This window comes from Mastigoproctus giganteus, chromosome 6 (assembly GCF_048544385.1).
Source record: "Mastigoproctus giganteus isolate SK-2022 chromosome 6, ASM4854438v1, whole genome shotgun sequence".
Classification (NCBI taxonomy): domain Eukaryota; kingdom Metazoa; phylum Arthropoda; class Arachnida; order Uropygi; family Thelyphonidae; genus Mastigoproctus; species Mastigoproctus giganteus.
Genome location: NC_143580.1, coordinates 205276478 through 205289173, shown reverse-complemented (window position 1 = coordinate 205289173; position 12696 = coordinate 205276478). Strand labels below are relative to the sequence as shown.

The window sequence follows — 12696 nt, the reverse complement described above, 5'->3', positions numbered from 1 at the left end:
GAATACCTCTCTCAGACTTCTAGATTCCATTCAAAAGTTAAGGTACATCTGAAGGAAAGCATAGGTGAAAGAGTCTTTTTTTTTAAGTTAACAGGCTGTGGGTACACAAAGTAATTCCATATCAAGATTTTCTTTATTTCACATACAGAAAACTGATATAATATTAAGTTAAAAATATACACTGGTATTCAAAGAAAGTGCATCTCCTAGGAATTTCACATTTCTAATCCTTTTTCCCAATGGTATGTTACATTAATGACTAGAATCACAAATAGAAATATAAACAAAAGATATTTATTAATAGTTAAGGCAAAGCTAAGTATTATCTGACAGGAGCTCCCAAAATATTCCAAAATGATCATTTGCAACCTTTATACAACAGTTTTGGTAAACACAACAATTATGGCTGAAATGTTATCAGAAGCCATCAATTTGCTTCAGTTTATCATTTTAAATGGAAAACAAAATGAAAAGTGCACACCTGGTGCACTTTTCATTTTGTTTTTCTTAGGACAACGGGCTACAAGTCCATTTTTGAAGAGGTGTCTTCTGACTGTTACTGCACTTGCTGCCACTGCTGTATGTTCTTCCCATTCTCTTTTCAGCTCAGATGAAGGAGCTTTATGGTTTTTAAGGCATAAGTGCTTCAAAATGCAGTTCTGTTTTGGCGTAGAGACTCGTTTGCATCCAGTTCCTCTTTTTCTATCAGCAGAACCAGTATTCTTGAGTTTGGAAAGAAATCTACTCACTGTCGACTGATTACAAGACACCCTATAAGCAACATGACGGGAAGAACATCCTTCCTCACATAATCAAATGTGTTTGAATCAAAGAATGTTTGTTGCACATTCTTTCTTCGTGGCATGAACTGCATGTAATTCACCATCCTAACACAAGCAAGGAATGACTGCAACTCTTGCAGAGCATTCTTATATAGCTGAAAGTAACAGCTGATGCAATATTATGTCATCACCTACGAGTGTTGATCTTATCTAATGTAATCTGTAAGAAATATTGCCATATACTTACGTTATTCGGATGACAATTACAATTTTAAGGGTTGATGCACTTTCTTTGAACGCCAGTGTATTGTTAGTTTGCATTAAAATGTAAAAAGTTACTGATAATTCAGTGTAAATAACATTTCATTCTCATTATGCAGACAACAAGGTGGTTGCTATATTGTTTAATCAGAATGTTTAATGTCAATATGAAAATGTAATTATCAGCAAATTAATACTAATTAATTTAATTAATAATCTATTAATACATACCTTCAGGTGGTTCAGAAAGTGGTGGAGTAAGGCAGTACATGTGGTAACCTCTGTCACAGTCATCACAGAACAGCAATTGGTCCTTGGAAAATTATCAAAATATTGGTATTTGTAAATCAGACATTCACAACGGCCAATGGCATTAAGTAAAATAATAAACAATATGTGGAATAAATAGATCTAATTGAATTAAGGTTATTTCATCTGAAAGAGGCTGGCTGACTTCACCCGAATATCAGTTTATTGTAACAGAAAAGATATAAATACAAAAAAAAATATACAACAGACTCTCAATTTCTGGGGGCTGGTAAAAAAAAAATTCCAGATAATTGATTTCCGGGTTAATGCAAAAATACAGTAAGTCCCCGACATATGTAAGGGATACATTTCAAGACTTCTTATGTAAGATGAGTTTTACTTAATTCGGGAATGACTAATAAAATATTTCTACTACATCCATGATATAGCAAAATTACAAAAACCACATATCCTCATAAGAATGAAGAAAAATAGTTATATATTTTTCAATTAATTAGGTATATATTTTTAATTAGTTCAATTAAAAACTTTATCTGGGGACAGCAGCGAAGTAGCCGGAGTGACACATAAGGGAAAAAAACATAAAAGGAAGAAAAAATGCATGTTATTATACCGTAAAAACTGATATATATTTCGTAGCCTTGTTTATTATAGTTGACATCATTGGTGCCGATCCCTTCACCTCTTCTTGTATTCTGTCTTTCTCCTTTATTATTGTGTTCACCATTGACACTGACAAATCTGAATTCCGCGTGATACTTGTTAATGTTTAACATTTTCGTACATCCTTATTATTTTAATTTTCTGATGACTTTCCTTTTCTTGGTAGATTTACTAATACTGCTGTCACTTATTCTCTTAGTCAGCACCATGATAATGGTCAAAATGAAATTTTCTTAAAGAACTTCACAGGGTTAAGGCGAAAACTCACTATTATCACCTCATGTGAGGTCACATTTTACTCACATTTTACTAAAGCACATTTCTGGAGGTCACTACCATAAAACAATAAAAACAATTTGCACTTTCCAGTTTATTCGGATTTTCTATTAGTGCAATTCATTATAAACGGGTAGTAAACTCGATCTTACTGCATTTGCGATAATACCGATAGCTGGAATTCTATGGGTTTTTACTTTATTATGGTGAAATGTGTGTTCCCTTCACTGAAATCTTCAGTCATACAAAAAAATAAATAAATAAAAAATTAGCATAAGTCTGAAGTTACATAAGTCAGGGACTTACTGCATCAAAAAATATTCAGCAACCTACATAAAAAGTATGGTGATATATAAAAAAGGAAAAAACTTACCACGCACTACTCGAGTCTTCAATATGATGCTTCCGTTTATTTTTTTCGATGTCGATTTTAAATCTCATAGCTTCCCTTTATTTTTTACAATTTCGCATGTGGTTTGGTCATCAACATTATAGTGATTCTTTAGAGATTTAACGGATGCACCATTTTCAAACTTTTGAATAATTTCAAGTTTTTGTTTAATTGAAAGCACAACTCTTCCGTTTGCCCCCATCATTTTCACAATTTCTAAACAAAAAAAAAAAAAAAAAAAAACAATTTCGATACCCCCGACATAAATAATGAAACAAAAATTGTCTTTTTGCGGTGCGACGGAACACAATATCTGTTTATACCTATTCCAGTTATTACTTGAATTTGATGATTTCTGGTTGATTTTTTTTTTTTTTTTTTAATTTGGAATCTTGAAGTGTCCCGGTTAATTTGATCCTGGTAAATCGAGAGTCTGCTGTGTATATATATATATTGATACTTGCATTATACTATAGTCTTTCCAGGATAGATATAGGATTACTAATTGGCTAATGTAATCATGCATACTGTGTGTTTCATAGTGTGGCTATAAAAAGTGAATGGTACATCTTAACAAAGAGGCAAGGAGGGCTTACACACAGTAGAGAAGGTATTGACTATTTTCAGTATATGAGAAAAGAAATTAGATCTAATGATATTAATGCTATTTCATAAGACTATAGAATCAAATTGTTTGATGCAAAAATGCATATTTAAAATTAATCTTAAATATTTCAAATTTAATAACAGAGACAAATAACTGTTTGTTTGTATGTCGGATTTATTGGTGCAAGGGCTACTAAGGCCATAATGCACCTATTTCAATCTTATTTGATACATGATTGTTATATTAAATAAAAGGATTCAGATCAGGTGATATTTGTTTATCAATTTGAGAAGGGTAAAAACATCATTAATATCTTGTCGGTCTCCGAGAATCTGTTGTAAGGTAAGTTTATTAGAAGAATATAGATGTGAAGAGAAAGCTGTTTTTCGTTTTCTCAGATATAATGGGCATTCAATGATCAAGTGGTTTACTGTGAGTTGAGTTTGACAGTTGCTGCATAGTGGAGGGTCATCCTGAGTGAGTAAATAACTATGAGTTAGGTGAGTATGTCCTATTCAAATTCTAGCAGACAAATAACTACCAATAATAGTAGTCTGGTGCAAAAGTATAAGTAACTGACATAAATAAAATGTAATTTTTTTGTTTACTATCAGAAATGTAACTTAATATAGGCTATTACAAGTGGAGAAATTTTATCTTGTTTAAAATTATGGTATTTTTTAAGGTAAGCACAGGTGAGAGCTCATTTTTGGGAAAAAAGATAGGATTGCATTTTACATTTTTTTAATTTATTATATAGAAAAGATATAAATACAAAAAATAAAAATAAATAAAAAAGTAAAAGAAAAACACATATCAACTGATACTTGCAACACATACCAACACTCATAATTTGTCAGTCTTACATATACTCTTGAATATGTTATTCTTATTACAACCTTCGACTACTTTTATTTCAGTAGCATAAGACTTAAAAACATCAGATTTATATATTATATTTAGGCTGATTTTTTTCCATGTCAAAAGAAGTTGATCTAAATTATCAGTGGAGATGAGACTGCATTACATATAAGGCTTAAATTAATATTATTTGAGTCTGTCAAATGTTTCATATTCCACCTTAGCACTAAACTTTAGCAGTAAATGTCATATGGTATTCAGAGAAAATATAAAAAAATATTAAAGATCAATGGTTAATTAGAAATAAAGTGACTAAAATTATTACAAATTATTTATTGTATTTATATAATTTTGTTACTTAAGTTATTGGGAATTAAATTGAATAAAAATATCACTTCTGAGTGATTTTTTTTTTAAATATTATTATACTATCTACAATGAGATTTAATAAAAATAAAATATTTTTCTATAACTTTCTGCATATACTGTTGTAGTATGACATTCGGGAAATTAATGACCATCCACCTTCTTTACAACTATTTGGCTTTCTGCTTGAAGAGAGGCATGGTACCAAACAAGCACTGATGATGCGTTTGTTTACAGTTTCAGGTTGCTTGTTTTTCTTCTCCCACTAGTGCAATAAATGTTTACAACATAACATAGTTGTTTTTGAAAGTTTTATTATTTTCACATACAAAGATGAAAAAAAAGAAATTCAATATTCTCTCAAGATGAATGCTATTCTGCAAGAACCAATACATACAATTTCAATTAAATCTGAAAAAGGAGGCGTACTATCAGTATCAAATATATAATATATATGTTTTTTTTTTTATATTAGTTGTTCTTGTTTATACTCCGGCATGACCACCAGGTCAGTGGAGTTTACAATAAATCAATCAATACAAATGTTAATTAAATTTAGCAGTCACGGGCTTGAACCCCAGTCCACTCAAAGAGCACGTGCTACTGCACTCTGGCTCCTGACCACTCAGCTACAAGCTGAAATATATGTGAATGTTTGAAATTTCATTCACTTAATTGTCTTTTAAATGAAAAATGGAAGAAAATTAAGAGACCAATGTTTCTATTTTATGTCCAAAATGTTTTATTTGTAATTTTGAAAGTAAAAGATGTAAAATAAAAGAATAGCATGTTCTAAAATTTTTAATTTTTTATTAAAACTTAGTCACATGATTAATACTGAAATACATTTCAAAAAGATGAAATACTGGCATCATTCAAGCAGAATTCAAAAAATGCAAAACATTTTCCAGAAATTAAGAGAAACTCGGGCATCTGTCGGGTGACCTACCACCATCTTTGCTATACTTCGGGGATGCTGCCAGGTTAAAGTGGAAATGAAGAGTGCTCCAAAATATAAACTATCCTCCAAAAAGTATCTGGATACACATCAATTTCACATTGACATCACTACCACTCACATTAACAGCATATCAGTTCCCCTTTGGCAGTTACATCACACTCCATGCTCCTACGGAGGCTTTCCTGATGAATGATAGATTGCAGCAAGTCAAATCTTCTATTCCTCCTGCAGAACAATGACCAGCTGTGCTCATCCCATGTGTTCAGAGGATTCAAAATTGATATTATGTGCTGCCCATTCCAACTTTTGTACATTCAGCCATTTTCAAACAGCACAAACAGTATGGCAGAGAGCATTATACGGTTGTAAGAAACATGGGTCTGTACCAAAGAGCTGCCATAAATTTAAGGAACATAGAATTATCCAATATGTTAATTCATGGTTCCTTCTGTAACCACCAAATGTACTAGGCTATACCATGAGAAACAGCTCTACACCATAACTCCACTACCCTCCACTTCACTGCATCCATTACACCCATCCACTTAGTACACACAAGGAAAGACTGATGTTTTGTTTATGCATGAAAACTCTCCCATGCAAACCAAAGTTGTGGAGATCTGTATGCAGTGTATATGAATGCAATGCATACAGAGCTCCACCATGTCCTTAAACTCCCGGTTGATGCTAGCATTGCAGTAGCAGTGGAAAAGGATGCAAGAAAGCAAGTTTATACAGCATTAGCCAAAAAAATAAATAAATAAAACTTCCCATTTCACCTATCCATTCCCTCCTCTAGTTTTTTTTCTTGAATTTATTTAAGCTATAAACCTCCATATCAACCAACATATGTTATAGAGGTTGATATTTAAGTATATCAACCTCCATAACAGATGGAAGTTTGTTCCAGCAATCAACCACCTAGTGACTAAAGGCAATCTTCTACACACCTATTCTGCAACCATTCTTTCTCAATTTGATTTTATGCCCCCCCCAGTCCCATGTGCACCGTCTGAGCAAGAGAAAGACTATCAGCACTGAGCTTCCTCAATTCATTCAAAGCCTTAAACACCTCAATCAGATCATCTAGTCTCCATCCTTCCTAAAATGAGGCCTCCAAACCTGTATGCAGTACTCAAGATGTGACCTGACCATTGCCTTATATAAAGCAATAACAACCTTATCCCTGCTAGCAAAATTCCTGTATATCATTAACAAGACCCCATGAGCTGCTCTTACATCCTGTCTTCACTGCTCAGAAAACTTCATATCAAAGCTTTCCTGAAATCCAAGTTTTTTTTGTTTTTTTTTAGGAGCATTAGCAACTAAGGCCATATTGCTCCGGGATATGCGGTGGTCATTCCCTGACCTTTCCGCATCCTCCGTATTTGGTGGTGACGGGCTCGAACCCCGGTCTAATTAAGAAACGTGTGCTACGCACTGCTGCTCCTTCCCACCTGGCTACGGAGGTGCCTGAAATCCAAGTATATGATATCAAAATTATTTTTTTTTGAATCCAGTTGCTTTGTGACAACATCATATTATCCAATTAAATTGGCCAGACAAGACTTTCCCTTAACAAAGCCATGCTGTGTCTGAACTGTAACGGCAGTATTGTCTCGGTGATCCTGCAATGCTTCTTTAACCAATGACTCCATTATTTTCCCTGGAACAGAAGTTAAACTAACAGGTCTGCAATTACTCATGTCACCCTCTGATTCACTTTGTGAATACATTCGCATATCTCTGTTCCATGGGACCAGAGATATGCGATCATAATTATGAGAGCATCCTTTGAGTCAGGTGACTCAAAGGATACTTTCATAATTATGGCTAAGGGTTTGCTTAGTTCCTATGCTGCCTCCTTTAATATAATTGGATAAATTGCATCTACCCAAGGTGTCTTTCTCATGTATAACTTCAACAATTTCTCTTCCACTTTACTCTGAGTTATTGCAAAATCATTTAACTCCCTGTTAGAGTTTGATAAACTTCTCGCATCCACCTACCTAAAGAATTCCTTATGCGTGAATGTAGATGCAAAATACTCATTCAATTTGTCAGTATTCTGAGCGGGATTATCAAAAGTCAAACCATCGATATCAATTGGTCCAATTTGAGTCATCTCCTTCCTTCTAGTGTTTACATAAGTAAAGAAGTCTTTGCTGTTTTTCTTTGATTCCTTTGCCAAAGATTTTGCATGCTCTGGCTTCGCTTGCATAACCTCCTTTGTGACTTGATTACAGACTAGTATATATCTACCATAGACTTCCATGTTGCCTCAAAATTTATATGCATCCCACGCATTTTTCTTCTCTGTGAAAAGTCTCATTAATTCATTTGACATCCATTTAGGCATAAACCTTGAACAGTATTTCTTAGTTGGTATGAAAAGCCCAGTAGCTTCTATGATTAATTCCTTGAATGCTTCCCATTTAGAATTTGCTGAAGGTAAAATCATCAGCTGGATGGGACTGTAAAAGACTTCCCCTTAACAAAGCCATGCTGTGTCTGAACTGTAACGGCAGTATTGTCTCGGTGAAAAATTTTTTCACCGAGACACGGTGAAAGAATAAAAGAACTTAAAAATTTTTTGAAACTACTGTAGTCACCATTACGAAAGCAAAAACCCCTTCCCTTTACCCTTGATGGTAATTAGCAGATGGTATTCCGTAGGATTATGTGATGAGATTGTCATATTCCCCTTCAAGTATCCTCTGATCATGTGGAGTGAGCTCCTGGGTCATCCTGTGCATTGTTGGGCAGTGGTGGTACCATCACCCTTCCATTTCATGATAACATCACTGATAACTGATTTTGGATGATGCAAGATGTTAGGTTTTAAGTTCATTGCATGAACTTAAAAGCTAGCAATGTGATATCCAATAATATCCATCTCGTGATCAGTCAGCCTAGCTCTTTGATGAGAACGAATAGCTTGTGTGGCTCATATGTGCCTTCTTATATTCTGGTCTAAGCCACTTGTTTATTCAGGAAGGTCCATTGGAATATGAAAACAGGGATGTTAAATTTTACAATTCCACTGTAAAGATAGAAATTGATGCGAGAGTAAAATATAGCATCAATCAGAAAAAAAATATACATATAAAAATTCAGCGGAAAATGTTTGATGCTGCCTGTGCTATAAGCATTTTAAGATTTAAATTTTAGCAAAATTTTACTCCTGCACTGGTAGCTAGGAGAGGGAACACACATACACATAGAAAGACAGAGAGAGAGAGAGAGAGAGAGAGATAAATGTACAAACTTAGATTAACTTTAATTTGCTTATATATATAAATAAAGAATATGCATAATTCTAGACTATTTCTGGTTTCAGTCCAACTTTAATGACTTGTCCACAAAATATACAAAACCCTGCATGCCATTTCATGTGTGTCATCTGCTCAAAGAGAGTTATTCAAGTGGTCACACTGTACACAAAGGGCACCAACAAGTTCTCTTACTTCTCAAAATTATTAAATGGTGGACTTTATACACAGGTACACTCACACTGATGTATTGCAAAATTCTGCAACTTAATGAGAATGACCAATGACAAGCAAAATATTCTACTCATGCACAAAACTTGGAGTCTGTTATCTCACAATCGCAAACTGATTCAAATATTCTTGACTGGCCAGACTGGTTGCGGCAAAATGTTTATGATTCACCTGTTGATGAAAATATACAACCACTTCAGCAATTCAGATGCGTACTGTAATGCCTACATTAGATGTGTTTCAACTGAGGCTGCTGTTGCAATAGAACCACTGTGCACACTGCCCTCAAGATATCCATTTCGAGAAATCTGCCTCTGTCGGTGAAGTTGCATAACAATACAGATCACTGTTTAAGTACGTTAGAGCATTAATAATCAACAAAGTCATTATGATATGTGCCAAGCTGTTATCACAAATGGATGCGAGACTAAAACAGATAACTGGAAATGTCGAAACGAGCTTTGGTGGGCAGGACATATTTTTAATCGGGAACGTATGTCAGCTACCTCCTGTTCGAGCGACCCTGGTCTATAAACAGATAAAGCAGAATATCGCGGCCTCAATCTCTGGCACGGCCTCAAATACTACGAACTCTATCAAGCTATGCACTAGTCGAACGTCACGTTCTCATCTGTTAAAAAAATTGGTTTACCAATTTTGTAATGAGTAAGAATTTATCGAGTCATGTTTCTTCGCTCGGGAGGAATCTGATCGCCTCTGCCCAAACGGAATACAACTCTACCTGAGAAATAAATCTGTCAATGATTACATCTGCGCAATCCTCAGTGCCGCAGAGGAGAAAGTGGAATCAGTAGCGCAAGACATCTTCGTGGGTTGCATGAATGCAGAGCAAGAAGCACATGTTCACCAGAAACTCTATAAAATGTCAGTTATCGACACCGGTTGATTACCCTACAAGCTCCCACTGGTCATCAGAAAGCCATATATCATTATACGGTGGACATTACTGATAGGCTTGCCAATGCAAGCCAATGCCACCATGGGTAAATTATCCATGATGGAATACAACAAAGAGCAACAGATATGACTGTGATTTTCTTTGCTACAAAATCATATAAACTAAAGCAACCAGAAAGTTAGCTCAAGAAGGCGGCGAGATACATGCACTCAAACAACATCAATCCTGCAGCTGTGCCACTTGCAAGGCAAACTGCGAGTATATCATTGAACAACAACCACACAACCTGTGCCAAAACAAACCACTTTCTTCTCATACCAGCTTGTGCAATGACGATACACAAGCCACAAGGCGGCACAATCGATACAATTTACAAGTACAAAAAGGGGCACAAACAGCAGCTGGTTTATTTCGCTCTGTCATGTGTAACTGACATCAATGGACTTTACATAATCTCACCAGTAAGCGACAATAGATTCTACCATGGCCTGAGAAACACTACGCCCACCATTGATCTACAAAATGAGTTTGGCAGGCTTGAGAATAATCGGCTAAAAACAAGACAGGACAGCTTGCTCGAATAAAACCATGATAGGAAAGAACTCTCAGTGCTCTCACTCAAATGCCAAAGTCTACGGGCACACCACGCCGACCTCACCAACACTGTTACACATCAATGCCAAATCTTGCTGCTATCTGAGACTTGGTTAGAAAATAATGAGATTGTCAGCATCCTGAAATTCGACTGCATGGTTCATTTCAAGCGAGAATCCAAATGGGCAACTGGAGTCGCAATATATCACAACAAGATGGAGAAGGTACACACTGTTACGCCATACTTAGATGTCATCTATCAACAAACGACTGGTCCGGCAGTCAGTGTTTGGCCCATTGGCAATATGTACAGTGAAATGCTTTTTACCCAACAGCCAAGTGATACAACAGTTGTCTATATTTCTCCTAACAGTGACATACAGGATATTATTGACTTTGTTCATTTTTCTTTGCTCCTGTACTTAATTCAAGGTGCATTGCTGTTAAAGACAGATTTACATAAAATACCCATAATCACGAGCAGCGATTTCAACGTGAACTTCGAACTGGAAGAAAGTAAACGGTTAATTAATTTCCTACAAGAAATGTTCGATCTCATAATGAACACTAATCCCTCAATCTCAACTACAAGATCAGGTATATCAATTGACACTGTTTTTAAGTGGTATTTAGATACATTGCAGTCACAAGTATATGTCTCTTACTTCAGTTATCATAAATCCATTGTACTTGTCTTCCAGCTGAAGTTATGCAAATTTGTGAGTGATGAATAAATATTTACAATACAAAAACTCTTTATTTCATAACCAAGATATACAAATCAAAATACCTAAAAGAAATGCAAAGATTTTCAACCTGAACAGAAATGACATCATTTCCGTTAAGGTTACTAAAGGAAATGATGTCAACTGATGACATTTCCGTTAATAACCTTATTCCCATGATTCCCCATTAGTCCCATGATCCTTTTGCACAATCTCCTCTCCTGATTCCATTTTTTTTCTTTGTTATGAAACGGAAATGACGTAAAATGATGTCCTTTCCACATGGCAAAATTGTGACAAATTGATTTTACTACCGTCCGACATTTAGTAGGTGCCATCAAAGATGTTTACACATCAAAAATCTATACGTCAGCTTACCATTAAAATGTTTCAAGGCACAAAAACCACACAAATTAAAAGGATATGTAAATTAGAGGAAGAAGCAGTACTGGAACTTTGGAGTTTATGTCACGAATTTTTATAACAGTTTCTTAGTAGCAGCCAATCATACAAACTAAAGTGTGTACATATCTTTTTATTTCGATGAAGTCTTGTGAAAGGTATTATATTAAATAGTCATGCAATTATTATGTTTTATGACAATTACTCTTGGAATCTTATGAGCTATCATATATACTTTAAAAAAGTCACTAAAATTCTCCCTGATAATCTTAACTACGCAACTATGATTTGCATCATCTAAAATTAATAACTATTAATAATTTTCACTAAACTCCATTGGCGGACAAAAAAAATTGCATCACCTTAAGAAAAGTAACATTTGTAGTGAACATGTAAGTTATTGTTTGATTACAGTTATTTTGGTTGTTGCAAAGCAAAGGTATTCCGTCATATAAAGCTTCTAAGGCATCAGACAATAACTGAAAGGTATTGCATCAGCTATTTCTATAAATACGACGTTGGAAGGGTATACAAGCTCATTAGTATCCTGTTTTGCGGAGGTGTAAGCATGGCTCAATATGTTCAGTTGACACCAAGAAACAAAAAGTGTAGCTATTGTTCTGTCCCAGGAAGGGCTTTCTAATGTGCTATCACTGATAAAATAGGCTGCCACCAATCAACAGTATCCTGGGTGCTGAAATTAAAGCGTGCCAGTGATGTGAAGAGAAGATCTGGATCAGTCCGTAGGCTAGTGACTATGCCTTCCCAAGATCAATATTTGAAATGACTATGCCTTTGTAATCACCATGCTAGTGCTCCTGATCTAAAATTGGACTTCGAGATGGCCTCTGGTGTTGAAACAGGTACACGAACTATGGGCTAAAATGCATGTTTCATGAACAAAAGAGCAATGGGACACAGTCATTTTTCCTGACAAATCGATATTCAACCTGCATGGCTCAAATGGGAAGCGATATGTTAGAAGACGAAAATTGGATGCATAACACTGACTGTAAAGTTCCCCGCCGGTCAGATGATCTGAGGATGCATAACAAGCAAAGGGGTAGGATGAATTAAGTTTATTAGGTGAATGCAGAATCCTACACTGCTATCTT

General features: G+C 35.1%; 1 protein-coding gene across 3 annotated transcripts in view; it reads right to left on the bottom strand.

The window, feature by feature from the left end:
* The window catches only part of LOC150084897 (zinc finger protein ubi-d4-like), a 316607-nt gene that overhangs the window by 22485 nt on the left and 281426 nt on the right, over positions 1-12696 (bottom strand). For all 3 annotated transcript variants that reach the window (XR_016547118.1, XM_090376684.1, XM_090376685.1), the window contains one exon: positions 1275-1356. Coding sequence is in view for 2 of the 3 variants with exons in the window: in XM_090376684.1 (XP_090232810.1) it covers positions 1275-1356 (82 nt within the window). In the remaining variant the exon portion in view is untranslated. The remainder of the gene's footprint in view (positions 1-1274; positions 1357-12696) is intronic.